Source organism: Mixophyes fleayi, chromosome 2 (genome assembly GCF_038048845.1).
Source record: "Mixophyes fleayi isolate aMixFle1 chromosome 2, aMixFle1.hap1, whole genome shotgun sequence".
Classification (NCBI taxonomy): Eukaryota; Metazoa; Chordata; class Amphibia; order Anura; family Limnodynastidae; genus Mixophyes; species Mixophyes fleayi.
In genome coordinates, this window is record NC_134403.1 from 377516142 (window position 1) to 377537288 (window position 21147).

The 21147-nt window shown below is 40.7% G+C and overlaps 1 protein-coding gene across 2 annotated transcripts in view; it reads right to left on the minus strand.

Moving 5' to 3' along the window:
• Positions 1 to 17431, minus strand: part of LOC142139717 (uncharacterized) — a 38887-nt gene extending 21456 nt beyond the window's left edge. For both annotated transcript variants that reach the window (XM_075197587.1, XM_075197586.1), the window contains exons 1-3: positions 17323 to 17431; positions 16747 to 16884; positions 489 to 614 (exon numbers count right to left, since the gene is read on the minus strand). In XM_075197587.1, coding sequence (XP_075053688.1) covers positions 489 to 614; positions 16747 to 16884; positions 17323 to 17412 — 354 coding nt within the window. In that variant the 5' untranslated portion in view covers positions 17413 to 17431. The remainder of the gene's footprint in view (positions 1 to 488; positions 615 to 16746; positions 16885 to 17322) is intronic.
• Between the last annotated feature and the right edge of the window lie 3716 nt (positions 17432 to 21147).

A 21147-nucleotide genomic window follows, 5' to 3' on the forward strand; every position in this document is an offset into this window, starting at 1 on the left:
AGCAGAGTAACATTGTAAGAGGGTGCAGTAATGGTACAAGCAGAAACATAGGCACACAAGCTCTACAAGATAGAAACAAGCTCCAATAGTTTCCTGCAGCTTCAATGGAGGCTGAAGCTTGTACATTATGTGGTGGTTCAGTAACAGAGGGGAAGGGGGGAAATCAGATATATTTGTGTAAGTCCTATATTGCCATTTGAAAGCTCTTGGGGTATTTCTTGGCTAGTTAGCTCTCAATTTAAAAACACATGAATGTATGACCCAGTACATAGGAAGTCATTGTTTAGGGGCTTATCAGGCAGATGTGTGTAACTGAGAATTATGTACAAGTAGAAGCTCATTTACTAGTTCATAACGTTGTGCTGGGGAAGTTTGTCTGTATATTTTACGCCCTTTCAAGCACCTGTTGTGAAGCTATAAATTGAACAAACTGCATTTCTGTACGTTTGTATAGCTCAGTAACAGATTGGACAGGGGACTGGACATACCTCATTCACCAGGTGCAGGATCCCTAGGACTAGCTTCATGATTTGATCCACTAAAAGTTTATTTTCATTAATCCGCCTATCAAGCGATAGACACATCCCATTGTCCCCTGTTGTCACCACTTCATCCTGGAAGGAAGACACCCAACTATTACACATGTACAAGAAGATCACTTTCACACAACACAGTAATAAACTATAATGCTCTCTTGTAAACTGTGCTGCAGAAGAAAGGACCCTTATTATATGCAGAGCTCACTAAATTATCATCTAACCGCATACATAAAGAATGATAATGGTCAGACGCCAGGTGATAAAAACAGAACATCTCAGCAAAGTAATAAACTGTTGTCAAGTCAACATCAATATAAACTAAAAAGATTAACAGTAGCACAGTGGTTAGCATTGCTCTTGTATCATGATTTGATTACTGTGTGTGTGTCCGGGACCGATAGGAATGTCAAATATTCTCTGTACAGCTCTACATAATATAGTGAAGTTATATAAATAATAATAAAAATCTAGATATCCTAATCTGCGCTTCCTAATCAACAGAAAACAGATAAAACAAGCTGCCAAAAAGGAAAGCAGAGGAAACCCCAAATCCTCACAATAGAAACAATAGAAGAGAGAACTCCTAGGCGCTAAACAAACAAAACAATGTAAACAAAACAAAAGCAAAAGCCACACAATAAATATAAAATATGTATTGTAGCAAAAAAATGGTAATCTACCAATAAAAACAAAAGCTTCTGGCCAGAAAGCATGAAGACACAAAAATAAATGTCAATATAAACATAAAATATGTCCAGAAAAATAAGAATAAAAAACGACTCCTTGGCTCCAAAATATATAATAAAAATGTCTCCAATCACAGTCCACAAATAGCTGTCTCGTCTATATCCAGAGAAAAGAGGGATCCGTCATAACAGCCTCCCAGCAAAAGAAACATATAGGCGAGTACTTACTCAATTCTATGGAAGAGTCCAACGTGCAGAGAGTTGGAGCATAACAGTGAGAACTAAAAAGAATCCAGCGTGTAGAGAGACACCGACCTACTGAATCAGCCAGCCACTCCTGCAGCTTCAATAGGTTCCTGTACGTAGTAGCGTCCGGCACAGCTGATATTATATAACTTCAGCGAGCCAGTCCTGCAGCTGCAATAAGTTCCTGTGTGTAGGAGTAGAACTTCAACGATCCAGTGTAGGGTAGTGATTGACAATGGCAAATGGAATGCCCTAATCCAGACTTCCTGTCGGTCAAACAATAGCGATTCTGCTGGTTTGAAAGTGTAAGAGTGTTTGATCAATCAAACAAAATAAATAATTCCAATTCTACGCGTTTCACCTGGAAATAACCACGTCTACAGGAATGTGACACCAAAATTAAAGAGATAATTAAATGACCTCGAAGAAAACGTGGAGGAAAGGGAATTAGGGGCAAGGCCCAAGATAAGAAAGTAGATAAGGGAGGAATTTTGAATCTTAGCAATATAGAGCTCAATACCCCACAAGTTGAACTACTGAAGAAGGGCCTGAAATTTGCTCAAAGTTCAAGGATGAATAAATTTGACACATATTAATCTACAAAAGTTTATACATAAACTTACTTTGAAAATGCATTTCCAACATGATACAATAGGAAGATCCTTCTTTTCTAAAGCATCAGAAGTTGGAAAAGATGCATTATTTAAACATACGGAGCTGAAGAACAAATCTACTTTCTATCCTTGCCATCTAAAGGGCCTTTCATTGAAACTTTCCAGAAACTAGTGGAAGAGGATTTGGAAAAACTCCAATTGGGAACTAATAGAACTTTCTATAACCTTACTAAATTGGAAAATACAGCCCTTACTGCATTGAGGAACGATAGGTCAATTGTCGTAAAACCAGCAGATAAAGGGGGAGGAGTTACTATTCTCAATAGGGTGGACTATGAAAAAGAAACATACTAACCAACTAAAGGATGTCACATACTATGCCACATAGGATACTACATATAAACAGCTAAGCACTGATCCTACCATCTTGTTCAATAATGAACTTAAGGAACTTCTTTTAGGTGGTTTGCAAGAAGGGATCATTAATAAACAAGAGTTTGAGTATCTGCTCAGGGAGTATCCGAGGGTACCGGTCATATATTGCCTCCCTAAAATCCATAAGAATTTGGAAAATCCTCCGGGACGGCCAATTGTTTCTGGCATTAATTCTCTGTCGTCGAATTTGTCAGAATACATAGACCAGTTTTTACAACCCTATGTGGTAAAGCAGAAAAGTTATATCAAAGACACTACAGATATTCTGAAAACTCTGAATGAACTCACTTGGGAAGAAGATTTTGTACTCCTCACGTGCAACGTTACATCACTTTACACGGTTATAGAGAATAGTATTGGATGTGCCTATGTCAAAAATATACTCACTTGTGCATCGGATTTGAAGGATAAACAAATTGACTTTATTATTGATGCTATGTAGTTTGTGCTGGAACACAACTATTTTTGGTTTGATGGCAGTTACTTTTTACAGATCCGTGGAACAGCGATGGGCAGCAAGTTCGCGCCGAGTTACGCCAATCTCTTTATGGCGGAATGGGAAGAATCCCAAATTTGGAGCAACAATCCCTTTCTTAAAGACATTATTCTTTGGCGCAGATATATAGATGATGTCATATGTGTTTGGAAGGGGTCTCGGTGCAAACGTACTGCCTTCCTTGAATATATTAATTCTATCGGTCTGAATCTATGCTTTACAGCTCATATGAGCCAAGAATTGGTCCAATTCCTAGATTTGGAAATCTATGTGACTGATGGTTCTTTAAAAACTAGAACGTATATTAAGAAAGTGGATTGTAATACGTTCATAACTGCCAATAGTAACCATCACAGGAGTTGGCTGAATAATATCCCCAAGGGCCAGTTCAGGCGGATTATGCGTAATTGTACGGATAAAGAAGTTTTTGAAGACCAAGCTATGACCTTAAAAAATAGGTTTCTAGAGAGAGACTATGACGCAGCTAGCATCGGTATAGCTTATCAAGAAATTAAAGAATTGGAGAGGGATACACTCTTTGTTTCAAAGGAAAAGAAGAAAAAAATTCAAAATCCTACTTGCCCCTTCCTTGTTCATTACACAGTTCAGCAGTGACTCTAGAGAATTTGAAAAAATATCGAAAAGACACTGGCATATCCTTTTAAGAGATGAAAAACTCTCCTCAATTTTACCAAAAAAACCAGTTGTCTATAAGAAGGCTAATAACCTCAAGAATAAATTAGTTTCAAGTTTTCTTCCACCCATTGCTGGGAACTCTTCAGAAACATGGTTGGGAGAAAGAGAAGGGGGCTTCTATTTTTGCAACCATTGTATAGCTTGGAGAACGACTAGGCAGAAGAATACCATTCCCACACAGTCCTTTAAATCTCATTCAACAAGCAAGGAATTTAAGATTAAAGAAAAAAATCACCTGCAATACAACTGGGGTGATTTATCTTATTGAATGCCCATGTGGCCTTCAGTATGTAGGGCGTACCATCAGGACTCTTCAGATTAAAATTTCCGAGCATATACGGAACATAAGGAATCAACTAGAAACGCGCAGTGTCCCGCAGCACTTTACTAAGTTTCACATTCGTGACCCTTCCCTGTTAAAATTTGTGGGCATTAAAAGTCCCTAAGGATTGGAGGGGTGGGGACTTTGTTAGTAAAATTTCAAAAGAAGAGGCTCGTTGGATTTATGATTTGGGCACCCTGTCGCCCAAGGGTCTCAATGTGGATTTTGATTTGGGGACCTTTCTATCTGGGGATAGCTAAAAACCTTTATTGTATTTTTATTCATGTTCATTTGTATTACTTTTTGATTTACATTTATATAAGGTTTTTCTCACATCTATTTTTTAAAAAACCATTACTATTGTTCCATTTTATTGAAAGGATACACCTCCTTTGAATGAGCTACCAATCAAAATTACTGTTGAAGGGAGGGAAATATAAAAGAGCGTCAGTGCACATTACCATTATACACTTTCAATCCCTGATGAAGACGTGGTTATTTCCAGGTGAAACGCGTAGAATTGGAATTATTTATTTTGTTTGATCGATCAAACACTCTTACACTTTCAAACCGGCAGAATCGCTATTGTTTGACCGGCAGGAAGTCTGGATTTGGGCATTTCATTTGCCGTTATCAATTACTACCCTACACTGGATCGTTGAAGTTCTACTCCTACACACAGGAACTTATTGCAGCTGCAGGAGTGGCTCGCTGAAGTTATATGATATCAGCTGTGCCGGACGCTACTACGTACAGGAACCTATTGAAGCTGCAGGAGTGGCTGGCTGATTCAGTAGGTCGGTGTCTCTCTACACGCTGGATTCTTTTTAGTTCTCACTGTTATGCTCCAACTCTCTGCACGTTGGACTCTTCCATAGAATTGAGTAAGTACTCGCCTATATGTTTCTTTTGCTGGGAGGCTGTTATGACGGATCCCTCTTTTCTCTGGATATAGACGAGACAGCTATTTGTGGACTGTGATTGGAGACATTTTTATTATATATTTTGGAGCCAAGGAGTCGTTTTTTATTCTTATTTTTCTGGACATATTTTATGTTTATATTGACATTTATTTTTGTGTCTTCATGCTTTCTGGCCAGAAGCTTTTGTTTTTATTGGTAGATTACCATTTTTTTGCTACAATACATATTTTATATTTATTGTGTGGCTTTTGCTTTTGTTTACATTGTTTTGTTTGTTTAGCGCCTAGGAGTTCTCTCTTCAATAATAAAAATCTGCTGCAAATTGATATAGTCTGAAAACATAATTGAACCCCAGGAAAAATACTAATATTGCTGACGATTCAAACATTACATGATTAGACCAATACATGAATCCCAGACTATGTTATTAGGGTAATCAGGAACGCGCTTCCCAATCATCATCAATTTATAGAATGGCAGCAAATTCTGGAGCACTTTACAATACTGGGTAATACAGACACAGTGGTAAGAGAGTCCTGCTCACAAGCTTACAATGTATGGGACAATGGGAGTTAAATGCAATATGTAGACTTAACCTCATGCATCCAAGTCCAGCCAGATAGCAAAGGGAAAAAGTGCTTAGTATGCTATATGATTCAGTCACACTGCAGTGTTGTTCAGGGGGTTAGAGGGTTGTTGTCTTGTGTGAATTGTGTAAAGGGTGGTTATAGGGTAACCTAGGGAGGATAAGGGGGTGATTGAGGAATATTATAAGCTTGCCTGAAGAGCTGGGCTTTCAGAGAATGCTTGAAGGTTTATATACCAGAGGAAAGTCTTATTGTGCGAGGGAGGGAATTCCACAGAGTGGAATAGGAGGATGTGATGAGAGTGAATTAGAGACGCAGATCTTGTGCAGAACGGAGGGGACGAGTTGGGAGATAGTTTGAGACAAGTGATGAGATGTACCGTATTTGCCGGCGTATAAGACGACTTTTTTGCACTGAAAAACATGCCTCCAAGTGGGGGGTCGTCTTATACGCCGGGTGCAGGCAGTGGAGTGGTTTGATTCAGAAAGCTGTGCAGCAGAGGGCGCTGCATTTGGGCCACACCGCGCATGCTCCTAATAACAATGGCTCCTACCGGTGATAAGAGGAAGCGGGAAGACGACAGAATGGCGACAGCGGGGATGCGAAGAGCTCAGTGGAGACACAACATCCCCTTCTCCGGGTTCCGACTCAAGACTGTCCTGAGAGAGTCAGCACGGGACAAAACCATCTTCCTGCACGGACAGGTACCCGGGGGAAGAGTTGCGGGGTTACACAGCTGACTGAAGACAATGGGCGGCGTGTATCACTGGCGCGGCGTGGGGGGGGGGGGTTGTGTGTGTTATGTCACCCCATTGCTGTCCAGAGGTACAGATCAGGGGTGGGGAGCAGTATCTGCAGGACTGGAGCAGCAGCTTAAATAGGGCTCAGATCAACTCCGCTCTGCTGCATGGTTCAGATGGAGATGCCTGCACCAGTTCTCACCCTGCACTGTGTGGCTGAATGATGGTGGTCCTAGTACATACACTGGTGATCACACTAATAGCTTTAACAAAACTTTTCAATCATTTGTGAATATGACAGCTGATGCCTAACATATTATAGTCATGTCTATTGATATAGTAGATGCTCAGCTTTCCAGTCTCCATAACACAGAGTTACATGTCACACCAGCCTGTCTTACCACAGATTGACGTCATTACACGTTGTAATGAGAGAAGCGCGCTCCTGCCCAACATCCCCTTGTTGTCATTTTATTAGAACATATGGGGGGTATTCAATTGACCAAGGTTTGTTTTTTTCATCCGCAGCTGTACCGTAAGGTGTGCGGAAGAGGGGGTAGTCTTATACGGCGAGTATATATCAAACTCTATATTTTGAGTGGAAATGTTGGGGGTCGTCTTATACGCCCAGTCGTCTTATACGCCGGCAAATACGGTATGTTGGTGAAGTTTTGTTGATGGCCTTGTATGTTAGTAGAAGAATTTTATATTGGATTCTGTATAAAACAGGCAACCAATGTAGAGACTGAGAGGGGCTGAAGAGAGGATGAACAATTTACAAAATCAGTCTGGCCGCTGTGTGCAAAATAGATCGTAGGGGTTTGAGTCTGTTCAGGGGAAGACCAGGAAGGAGGGAATTGCAATAGTCAATGAGGGAGATGAGTAGTGAATGAATTAGGAGTTTTTGCAGTGTCTTGTGTAAGGTATGTGCATATTCTAGAAATGTTTTTTTTTAAATGTATGCAACATGATTTAAATATAGAGTTGATGTGAGGAACAAAGGATAGTTCCACGCCTAGGCAGCAAGCTTGCGGGCTGGGATTTATGGTCATGTCAACAGAAATAGAAATGTCAGGTAGGTAACTTCCCAATGTTACTGTATGGGAGTACACACAATTTCAGGTCTTAATCTTGCAATCATCCATCACATAGGTTATAGATTTGCTAAATCGCCCCCAAACAGTGCCCAAGCCTGCCAGGGTCCCTCCATCCACTGGCAAGTAGGGGTATTTTCTTTTCCAAAAATTTATTTTTTTAGTCCACGTGCATCACGCATCTCAGCAACAGCATGAGCGCGCGGACACCCGCGGGTGGGGTGGTAGGCTGGGTATATGGGGAGGGGGCAGGCAGCAGCTCTCTGCCTCCGGACAGTGTGATATCACACCTGATACACTGTCTGAGGAGCTCTATATCTCACAGCTCACTCTGCTGGACCAGCATGGCTTAGGTAAGTATGCTGGGGGGAGAGGACACTTGTAATGTTGTACCAGGGGGTGGGTAGTGATGTTGCTGGTGTTTGGTGTGATAAATGTAATGTTTTATTATAATGTATGTATTATATACTATGATCACTTATTGCCCAGTTTTCAATATTTCATGTACCTACACATTTCCCATGTTAACCACACCCCCAAAACTGTGGCCTCACCCCTTTTGACCCTTTCCCTTCTCATCTATGGAGGGGGGGGGGTCAAAAAGTTGCTGTTCTGGAGCCCCAAATTCCTCTTGGCAACCCTGCTTACACCCATACACCCTTTGATCTGCCACCCCCTGTTCAATCAGAACAATATGACCCCAAGATATTGTCACACAAACGTGTTAGTCAAATGGATCAACAATTCACACACACACACACCAAGTGGAGTATTCAATTGTTTCTTTTAACGCGCTAAAAGCCAAAAAAAACGAGCGCTCTAAAAATATTACCGTTAATACGGTAATTACTCGCTAAATTTCATCTCGCAGCTCCCTGAGCAGCGAGCTGAAATTCAGCCCGCTGGCAGCGAGTAAGTACCGTATTAACTGTTTACGCGCGCAAAATTACCGTATAATATGAAGTTTTTTTTAGAGCGCTCGTTTTTTTGGGTTTTAGCGCGTTAAAAGAAACAATTGAATACCCCCCCAAGATTCAAAGGGTTAAAGTGGTCAGACAATACGATTCATAAAAGGCTAATGGATTCGTTAGAGTACCAAGGACAAAACGTACACTTTAGATTTAATATACAATATACAATACATAATATACAGGGTATTTGGGCATAACAAAAAAAGAATATAAATTACATACAAAAAATAAACGGGATATAATTATAAAGAATAAATACGTATAATAATCTGTATGCATGGGACAAGGCAGAATGAAATGAACAGTCCTTCTATTAGACCGAGTCACAAGAGCTGGCAGGACGCCCTCTTATACACAGGGTATTTAAGCAGGTTTCACTGGGAGGTTATTCAGTGGGGCTGTATATATGCTAATGTGGGGGAGGAAATGTCCCCTGGATGCCAATTATAGTTTGTCCAAAACTAGAATATTTTTACTCACTGTATAATCCATTTCTTTGACTACATTGGGAGACACTGCGACAAATTGGGGTACAGTAGGTGGATTGGGAGTAAAGGCCCTTTAACACCATCTCCTCCCCTACTATGCCCCTCCCATCTGGAGCCATATTCAGTTTTAATATAACAAAGCCCAGAAGAGAGGACCTAACAAGTCGTAACAATAAAACAGCTTAACAGGAAACACAAAGAACAATAGAAGCACCAGAGCAAGGGGAGGGTGCACAGCGTCCCAGAATGGAGTCAGAGAAATGGATTCTACAGCCTTTGAGGGACACTGACACATTGGGGACACACAAAAGCTGCCACTAAGAGAGGGATTACACTGGAACAGCTGCATGTAACACCTTGCGTCCAAAGCTAGCATTCCGAGGTGCAAAGCCCTGTAACACGTAGAAGAAATGTAGACAGACGACCATGTCGCAGCCCGGCACAACAGTTCGACTGTAGCACCATGACGCACAGTCCACAAAGCGCCAGCAGCCCTGGTGGAATGAGAGTTCAAACCCATGGGCACTGGTCAAGCTGCCTGAACATAAGCCAGCAAGCAATGGATTGCTTAGAAGCCAGCCAACCACCATACAGGGTCAAAAAAGGTCACTGGTTTTATGAACGGAAACCATGCGGTCAACATTGCACTGGAAGTCCAGGACCACATCCACTAGATACAAGGAGGCATCAGAAGTCTGAGACCTAGGACAAAACGCCGGAACAACAATCTCCTGGTTCAAGTGAAAACAAGAGACCACCTTCAGTACAAATGAGGTTTATTGCAATGTACCCCTTTCTAACATTTCAGAATGAAATATTAGAAAGGAGGTGTTACAGCACAACACCTCCAACTCAGACACCCAACAAGCAGAGGAAATAGCAAGAAAAACACTACCTTTTAATAACAGAATGGAGATCAACAGAATCCAAAGGCTCAAAGGGTTCTTTAGTAAAAGTCATGAGCACCAAATTAGGATCCCTGGGTTCTACTGGATGTACAAATGGGGAGCTGGGCATGTAGAACCCCTGTAGAGAATTCTGGGCAGCCTTCATGAATGCCAATCTGCACTGAAAGAATATGGAGAGTGCAGAAACTTGCAGTTTCAGAGACGAGAGAAAGAAGCCCTGTCAAAACCTTCCTGCAGGAAAAAGAATAGGCGGAAAAGAATAATACTGGGACCTTCACACCACCAGATGCAAGCTTTCCACAGAGGAAGATGGTTTCCTCTCCTTGATCATGGGCTGCAAAACCTTGTGCGAGAAACCATAGGGCTTCAGTAGCCACACCATCAAAGCCAGGAGACAAACAGTGGCAGTCAAAAGGGCTTTGCACCAGAAGATCTGGACAAAGAGGCACCCAGAAATGTGGATCGACCAGCATTCCTAGAACGTCCAAGTACCATGTTTTGTGTGGTCAATCTGGAGCCACCAGAATGGCGGGAACCTGTTCTCTTTTGAGTTTCTTGCGCACCAGTGGCAGCACGGCAAACGGAGGAAACAGGTATACCAGTCAAAACCGCCACAGGATCGCCGTGGTATCCATGTACCATGCTGCCAGACCATGAAGTTCCGATGGGACGCCACGAGATTGCTGACCCCAAATATTGAACCAGAAGAGCAAAGACCTCCATTGTGAAGGGACCACTCCCCCCGGGTGTATCCTGTTTCGGCTGAGGAAATCAGCCTGCCAGTTCTCCACCCACATGATGAAGATGGGCGGTATCACCGGGACATAACATTCCACCCAGGCCATAATATGCACAGTTTCCTGCATTACCACAGCACTGAGTCTTTCCCCTTGATGGTTCAGGTAGGCTACTGCTGTAGCATTGTCTGAGAGGCCTGTCGACCTTTGACCCTGAACAAACGCCCTGTATATTGCTCCAAGTTCCAGAACATTGATGGGAAGAAGGACTCCAGCGAAGACCAGAGGCCCTGGATGACCGTTGACCGCGTCCCAAACAGATAGACTAATGTTTGTGGTAACAGAGTTGCACCCCCAAGTTTGGAAAGACTGACCCCTGACCAGTTGTGCTCTGGTCAACCACCATGTATGGGAGTGACGCGTGGTTGTGGTTAGGGTGATGAACTGCCTGTCCAGAGGAAAGGAGGATCTTGACCATTTTTTCAGATGCTCCTGCTGGAGTGGCCAGTAATCAAACTGGGTAAAGGGCACAGCTGTGAACATGGACACCATGGCTCCAGTAGTTTCATGCAGTGGAGAAAGGGCACTTCCTGTCTGGCCAGAAGCGAAAGAACCTTGTCCTCCGGGAGGATCGCCTACGGTCATCCAAGTGTCGAAGTCTAGGCCCAGAAGTCACATCCGCTGAGCAGGAGTCAAGGACGACTTGGGCAGATTCAGAATCCAGCTATGAGATTTCAAAAACTGAATAGTCACTTGAATCTGTTGAAGGACCACCCATTCAGATGCCACCTTTAACAGGTCATCCAAATATGGAACGATAGTGATGCCCCGAGAACGCAGTATACCGTCCATAATTTTGGTGATCCCTCTCGGGGAGGAGGCAGGATCAAAGGGTAAATCCCTGAACTGGTAATGCACCCCTGGACTGCAAAGGGGAGTATCCGATGACCGTCCCATATAGACATGCAGGTAAGCATCTTTTATGTCCAAGGATACCAGGAACTCCCCCTGCTCCATGCCCGCGATCCCGGACTGCAACAACTCCATCCGAAATGCCAAGACCAGAACCTACTTGTTAAGCGTTTCGAGCTTTAAAATCGGGTGAAACAAGCTGTACGGTTTTGGGATAAGAAACAGATTGGAATTAAACCCAAAACCTCTTTCCAAAGACAAGACCAGAGCAATCATGCCCAAGACAAGTAGCTTCCAGATAGCCCCCGGGAGTGCAAGCCTTGAGTCCACATGAGGGCAGACCTGTGGTGAAGAATCTGCATGAAGAGAAGCATACAAGGTCTATGACTTAGCCCCCTGAGTCACAATGCCTCAAATCCAGGTATTCCAATTTGAAGCTCACCACTGATCCTGGAATCGCATCAAATGGGCCCCCACTACAGAATCGTGGAAAGTGAGACAGTCATGCCGAGGTCTTGTCTGACAGTTTGGGAGCCCCTATGGGAACCGTCTCTGGAGAAAGAAGATCGTCCTCTGGAAGGAGCTGCCCTTGACCATCCAAAGACCGAAATCTGGGTTGCTTTGGTTTAGCATCACTGACAAGAAGAAAGGAGCTCTTACCCCTTGTGGCTACCTGAATTAGTTGTTTCAGCTCAGAATCAAAACACAGTTACACCATCAGATGGCAGAGACTCCAGCGTACACTTAAGAGTCCACATCAGCTGACCAAAAGTGCAGCCACAAACGCCTGGCTGCAATAATGAGAGCAGAAAGCCTGGTGTTAATGGAAATTTCATCTAAAGATGTTTGACCTAAGAAGTCAGAAGCTTCCTGAATATGTTCAGCTATTGCCAAAAACTTAGTCCTAGGTTTGTGTTCCTGAAGACCCTTAACCAGCTGTTCTGCCCAGGTCCGAATAGTTTTGTTGACCCAAGCTGTAGACATGGTTGTTTTAAACTATCTTCCGGCTGCCAGATATGCAGAAAGAAGGGGGCGTTATGTAGCATCCTAGAGCGAATCCGCACCCTGCACCAGAATAGCAATGGTACTGGTGAGGTGGGCAATGGGAGGATCCACTTTTGGGGAACTTTACACTTTAAAACAGACTCCTCCAAAGACAAGGGGTGAAGAGAGTAAAATCTACCTGGCATCTGATACTTCCTGTCCGGCTTCTGCCAGGACTCAGCACACAACTCTAAGAGCTGAGGAAACAGAGTGCAGAAAACAGTCTGCTTCTTCTGCCTTTTAAAAAGGAGGAAGCCAGAGAAATCTGTTAAACCCCAAAGTTTGCCCAACACCCAGGATTAAATCCTCCACAGTCTGATGTCGAAGTGTCCTCTGCACTATAAGTTACCTCCCTCTAAGTTTCCCGAGTCAACTCCCCATCCGACGAAAGATCAGATTCAGAAATAGGGGCCTTAATCATCTCAGGTACCGGCTGTTTGCCCGATGGCCTTCGGGAGGCGCTAAAGAAACGTTCCAATGAGGAAGCAGCCTGTGCAAGACCTTGAGCGGACTCAGCTCGAGTCAACGCCAAACCCACCTCAGCCTGGAGAGCCCAACCAGTGGATGGCACAGGCTGTGATGGCAGAAGGTATTGTGCGGGTACAGTAAGAGAAGAGTCACTTACCTCTCTGCAAGACATTACCCGAGCGAGTTTGACTATGGATGATGCCAGTGACTTAGCCCAAGCCTGTTCCTCCATGGTCGCAGGTGCAGTCACAAGCAACCACTAATGACAGAACACGTCTCACATGTTGCACAAATGGCAGCCAGGTCAGGCTGTCCACAAGAAATGTAGCATTACATTTGGCACAAGTAGTGTTGCACAGACTTTCCAGTGAACCATTTAGTCTTGGATGGCTCTATTTCAGAAATGGTGAATTAGAAAAATACAAATACACACTAGAAGATAATATAAGAAAATAACACCTCACCTATTATAACCTATAAAAGGTATAATAAGGTATTAAGGTAGCCAGACATTGGTTATAAAGACAAGCAACAGAGCACATAAAACACACAACAACATGAGAGCAGAGCAGGAAGAACTACTAGAATATTATATATTGAGTATCCAATTAGGTACAGTCTGAAACAATGGCACCGGATGAGGAGCCAGGGCAGGGAACTACTGCAGCCATGAGTTGGCTGAAAATTGTGGCTCCCGCTAAAATGAGGACACCCGCCTCACGAGAATCCCGTTGCCTGGTATGGCCAGGAAATGTCCCTCCCAAACCTTTGACCTTACATAACTTTTCCAGAACATATCAGAGGCATAACTCCCCCTTCAATAAACTGGTTATAATCCACACATTTACATATCAGTTATGATGGAATTACAACACTATCAAATATTCCAAAAAATAGGCAACTCCTGTGGTTTGTCTGTATATAGGCCAACTATACCGCACACACCTTGTGCATTGCTTGCCAAGTACAAAGTGACACACGAATTTCCCAAAACATGAAATATGAAGACATGTTCTTGGAAGTTAATATTTCCTATATACAGGAATCGGTAGCTGATATCATTTGCATAGGCTACTTAGCGTATGGTTTTCCCTAATTTACACCTAGTGGCTTACTTTTTTTTTTTTAAATTCCTGAATTAGACAATCTACACTAAATAGGAAAGGACATGAGCGATGAGTCTGAATACATGGATGTGATCTGCATATGTTAATTGAGTTTCCTGAAAGAAGAACTGGCGTCTCGGATGATCTTAAAGTAATTACCTCCCTACCCTCCTTCCCCAGGTTGACTGACCAAACGTTTTGAAAGATTTTGTACATGTACATTCATATCTATTCATTTAATATATTATTTGGGACCTCACCCTGACAGAGTATGTGTGATATTCAAAAAACTAATAATAACCAACCGAAGCAAACATTTCTCCAAAAGGAATGAATAGCCATAATCCTAATATTTTATTTTATCAAATTATAATTGTTGTTTTAGGTGCCGATATATTTTAAGCATTGAAGCACTATGAACAATTGCAAGTTCTATGTGCTGGCAATGAGAATTTAAGTTACAATAAACCTCCGCACCCAGGAAACAGAACCAAAGAGGACACATATTCCAGAAAAATTTACCCTGCTGCACCAAGAACGCTCCATTCTCCAGGGCTCAGCACCCTGGAAAAGTTTAAATGGGTACAACAGGTATAGAGATGAACAATAGGATGATAAATGGGAAGTGACAGAACGTTCTTCTATCTAGAACAGTGTTTCCCAAACCCAGTCCTCAGGGACCCCTAACAGTGCAGGTTTTCCATATCTCTTTGCTGGAGCACAGGTGTATTAATTACTGACGGACACATTTTGAAAGATTTGCAGGTGATTCCAATTGTTTTACTTGTGACCTGAAAAACCTGCACTGTTAGGGGTCCCTGAGGACTGGGTTTGGGAAGCACAGACTTGTACACTGGGCTGTCCAATCATCACTCTGAAAGCTATGTACAGAGACCATGTGACCAGGAACATAGAAAACAAAGTCCAGGACAACTGGGATCTAAACACTCCAGCACTGTATATGTACATGTAGGAATGGCTTAAAGCAGGGGTGTCCAACCTTTTAGCTTCCCTGGGCCACATTGGAAGACGACGAGTTGGTTTGGGCCGCACATACAATACACTAACGATAGCTGATCATCCCAAAAAACATAGAAAACATAGTTAACATATTAAACTTACTTGGAAATGAAGTTAGTAAGAGTTACGGAAATTGTTGCAGAATCATGATTAAAGCAGTAGTCCCATTACCAGCTGCAATTTAACTTACCTGCATCTGTCCCTTAGTGGGGTTCGGGGAATTAAATGCCAAAAACTTTTTTTTCCTCTCTTTCTGCACCCATGAATCATTTTTTTTATTGACCAGTTTGAAATGGTCACCAATATAGGAGCATCAGGAGGACTAATAGAAATCTACAGAGATTTAAAGATAGGGTGGCGGGAAAAATGGCTCATGGAGCAGCCTCCGATGAGGGTAACAGTGGGTGATAATTTCACCCTACTCAGCCCTGCACATTTAAAATGGTTTAAAATATTAAAAATACAATTATCTCTTAATATTAAATACATACAGAGAACACAGCTAGTTCATAAGTGCATGGTGCAGAAAGTCCAAATTCAGAGTAACAATAAGATACTGGATAATCTTTCACTGCTGCTGATAGTTCGCGCGGGTGACTCCTCTGTGCTGCGCTACGCAATGGATGTCGGGTGTGATGACATCACCCCCGACATTCACTGCAAGCGCCGCACGGAGGAGGAGACCAGGGAGGGAGCCGGAGCGCCAGCTGACGTGACCGCAAGGTAAGGATATTTTTTTCATTAACAGCGCTGCCCCCTTGCCACAACCGCTGGGCCACATTTACAGGCGGGCTGGGCTGCATGCGGCCCGTGGAATTAAAGGATCATTAACTGCAAAAACTATTCACTTTATTTTAGTCCCCATCATAAAATACTCGCCTTTCTCCCACCAATGTGCAGGGTTTCACCAAATCCCTTCCATGTTTGGATGGTCAGTATTTTATGACCGAAGAACTAAAACAGAAGTGAATAGTTTGTTTTTTTATATTTTAGTGGTCCTTTAATGAGAATCTAATTTTCTTTTAATAACTATATATTCATTTATACTTTATTTTTAAGAGGATTTATGGCTAATGAAAAATCATGTGTTATGTTTATTTTAGCCACATTGTCCACAGAAGTATGTATGCAGCGATGGCCTCTCCGGGAGACTTCACCACTCCTCTAAATACACTGAGGCTGGTGTAAGATTTGAAGAGGGCACGATTTGACATCTCCTTATACCACAGACAAATGTCCTTGGAGTAGGATATGCTCTATTGCCTGCTATCCATTGTCCCTCAGTTTAAGAACAGTTTTACCGTTAGTCATCTGTCTCCTCTCAGGATAATGGAACGCACTGTGTTCCACTGTGTGCAGTTTATCCACTGCAGTGAGTGGATAAAACAGCAGCCAAGGACACACGATCTACAGACAGTGGTCTTTACTACCTTACCGCACTCCGATATTTTGACAGTTAATTATTTAAAAAGGATAATATTAATTGTGTTGTTGTGAAAAGAGTGTAAACAAACAACTTCACTTACATTACATCTAAATACTTAATGAGGGGGGAGTGGACATAATGGGAGCTACAAATGTGGTATAGTGTACAGAAGGGCAGATTTCGGATAAGCACATTCAGCCCTTTGATATCTGGGCTAAGTATGAAAAGAGCAATACTATATAATTAGTAGAAATACAATGCAACAATACTTGATTTAATGGGTCCCACCTCTGTAGACAGAAGATGCAGGATTGCCAGGGCATGTCTGACCACTCTCTGCGACAGGGGCTTAGCAGCGGAGATGCTGCCTTCAGTGAATGGGTCAGACTGGAGTGAAAGAGTCGCCATCGAACACTCAGTGTTGATCTGAACGGAGCAGAAACAGCAAAATAATATTATAAATATACACATTATACATACACACACTATGGAATAAGTGTCACTATCTTCCTCAACCCCCATCAGCGTATAACTATCACTGTCAATTATCCCCACTCAGTGGGAAACAAATATAGAATAATATATCTGTAACCTGCACCTCTACCATCTGTACAGCCGTCAATGCATCCCAAGATATAAACCCTACTATTACTTATATATATATATATATATACACACCCCCCACCAAGGTATAAATGACATCACTAACTGCCATCAGAGGGGTATACATGTTACTATCACCCTGCACACAACATACAGACTCCCAGACTACAGATAGCCCCCAGCCCCCAGCCCCTAGCCCCTAGCCCCTAGCCCCCCTCTCTCCCTGGTCCCCGCAGATATACACATCCCGCTGTATTATACCCGGTTACTGCCGTACAGCCGATGCTCCCGTACTTCCGGTCCGGGTGTTTCTGAAGCTCTCGAGCACCGGAAACCGGGAGACAAAAGCATAGACAGGTCGCTGCTCTGTGACATCACAGACATGCTGACCAATAGCAGAATGACTTTCAGCCTCATACAGCGTGTGTCAGGGTGAGAGGAGCGCGGTGAGTGGCTGTGCCCAGCTCGTCTACTACATCGTACAATGAACTTCTTATTATGCTGCTTATTATAGAGGGTGTAACAGATTCTTACTGTGCTTATAGGGTTACATATATATGTATCTATCTCATACCCCCATATATATATATATATATATATATATATATATATATATATATATATATATATATATATATCTATCTCTATCTATCTCTATCTCATACCCCCCATATATATATATATATATTTTTTTTTTTTTTTCATACCCCCTATATATATATATATATATATATATATATATATATATATATCTATCTCATACCCCCCATAGATATATATATAATATAAATATATATATATATATATATATATATATATATCATACCCCCATATATATATATATATATATATATATATATATATATATATATATATGTATCTCATAACCCCCATATATATATCTCTCATACCCTATATATATATATATATATATATATATATATATATATATATATATATCTATCTATCTCATACCCCCCATATATATATATATATCTCATACCCCCCATATATATATCTCTCTCATACCCCCATATATATATATATATCTATCTCTATCTCATACCCCCTATATATATATATATATATATATATCTATCTATATCTCATACCCCCCATATATATATATACATAGTGCCAGGCCAAAAACAATGGCCACTGAGCTCCATTTTATTATGCTTGTACTTTTACTGTGTGTATTATGAAATGCTGATGTAACCAAGGCAATGCCGGTATACATACTTGCCTTTCCGTAGGCGACATCCGGGAGGGGGCGGGGAGTCTCGAATCACGTCACTTTGGCCCCGCCCCCACGGGTAAAACAATGTTTTGCCACGGTGGGGGGGTGGCGCCAAGAATCGCGTCATTTTAACAACGGAGTTTTGGGATGCGGGAGAAATGCCAACTCTCCCGGGAGTCCGGGAGACTGACCCAAATTGCGGGAGTCTCCCGGACTTTCCAGGAGAGTTGTCAAGTATGCCGATATGTGTCTATATACATATATCAGCTAGGCCGGCAGTTCCCAAAGTGTGCACCACGGCTCCCCAGGGTGCCGCGGCCGGGAAGAGAGGGAAGAAAACAACAAAAAACTTACCAATCCGGCGGCGCCCGGAACCCAGCATCCTCCCTCCTCGCTTGTCACTGAATGTCAGACGTGATGACGTCACACCCGATATTCACTGACAAGTGGCAGGAGAGAGGGTTTTATATTTATGTCACTGCATTAATGGTTTTATATTTATTATGCTGCATTTTTCACAGTGCATTTCTTTTAATGCATGCATGGTTTTATATTTATGTTACTGTATTTCTGTCACTGCAATTATTTTACAGCATTAATTGTTTTTTATTGATATCACTGCATATTTGTCACTGCAATTAAGTTAGTGCATTAATAGTTTTCACTGACAAGTGGCAGGAGAGAGGGTTTTATATTTATGTCACTGCATTAATGGTTTTATATTTATGCTACTGCATTAATGTTTTTATATTTACATCATCGCTTTAATGCTTTTATATTTAAGTTACTGCATTTTTGTCACTGCATTAATAGTTTTATATTTATGTTACTGCATTTGTGTCACTGCATTTTGATCACTGCATTAATGGTTTAAAAGTTATATTACTGCATTAATGGTTTTATATCACTGCATATGTGTCACTTCAATTATATTACTCTGTTAATAGTTTTATATTTATGTTATTGCATTTCTGTCACTGCATTTATGTTATTGCATTAATGGTTTTTATTTATGTCACTGCATTAACGGCTTTATATTTATGTCAATGCATTAATGGTATTATATTTATGTTACTGCATTTTGATCACTGCATTAATGGTTTAAGCTGTATGTCACTGCATTAATGGGTTTTATATTTATATCAGTGCATTAATGGTTTTATATTTATGTTACTGCATTTTTGTAATAGCATATATGTTAATGCATTAATGGTTTTATATTTATATCAATGCATTAAAGGTATTATATTTATGTTACTGTATTTTTGTCACTATTTATGTTACTACAATACTAGTTTTATTTTTATGTTACTGCATATTTGTCACTGTAATTATTGTACTGCATGAAACGTTTTATATTTGTGTTATCACATTTCTGCCACTGCATTTATGTTACTGCATTAATGGTTTCATATTTATGCCACTGCATATTTGTCACTGCATTTATATCAATGCATTAATGGTTTTATATTTATGTTACTGTATTTATGTCACTGCATTTTGACCACTGCATTTATTGTTTAAAATTTATGTTACTGCATTAATGGTTTTATATTTGTTACTGCAATTCTGCCACTGCTTTTCTGTTACTGCATTCATGTTTTTATTTATGTCACTGCATTAATTGTTTTATATTTATGGTACTGCATTAATGGCTTTATATTTATGATACTGCATTAATGGTTTTAGATATTTACATCACTGCATTAATGGTTTTATATTGATGTTACCGCATTTTTGACACTGTATTTATATTATTGCATTAATGGTTTTCTATTTATATAACTGCATTTTTTGTCACTGCATTAATAGTTTACATTTTATGTTACTGCATTAATAGTTTTATATTTAAGTTATTGCCATTTTATTATTGCATTTCTATTAATGTATTAATATTTTTATTTTTATGTTACTGCATTTATGTCATTGCATTTTGATTGCTGCATTAATGGTCTAAAATTTATATTACTGCATTATTGGTTTTATATCATTGCATATTTCTCACTATAATTATGTTACTGCATTAATAGTTTTATATTTATGTTATTGCATTTCTGGAACTGCATTTATGTTACTGCATTAATGGTTTCTATTTATGTCACTGCATTTCTGGCACTGCATTTATGTTACTGCATTATTGGTTTTATATTTATGTCAATGTATTAATGGTATTATATTTATGTTACTGCATATTTGTCGCTGCAATTATTGTACTGCATTAAACGTTTTATATTTATTTTACTACATTTCTGCCACTGCATTTCTATTACTACATAATGCTTTTGTATTTCTGTCACTGCATTTTTGTCACTGCGATCATGTCACTGCATTATTGGGAATTATATTTACTTCACCGCATTAATGGTTTTATATTTAAGCTAAAGACAAACAGGACAGATTGCGCTGCGGAGAATTTGTGTTGGTATAACTCAATAAAAGAACCTAGAGGATCCTCCCATCGCAATAAGAAACCAATTGAATAGTATCACATGAATAAATGTTTAATCACAGACAAAATAATCTAATAAATAATAAATATAATATCAATTGTAAACCTGTATAGCTGGCCAGCATACATTTGAAAGGTACCTTGATACAAAATAAAAATCAATTATAAAAAATGGTAAAAACCTAAAAAACCCAGAGGGGCTAGGTAAAGGAAGTCCAATATATTGACCGTACTTCTTAAATGAATAATATTGATCGGAAGCTCTTATAGAGAAAGCATGTATACATTCTATGTAACAAATCGATCAATAGTAATCACGAGACTCTCTTTCACTTCATGTTGTGTCTAATACTTCCAATATATGGTAATCAGCTATGTAGACACAGTCAGGATATGA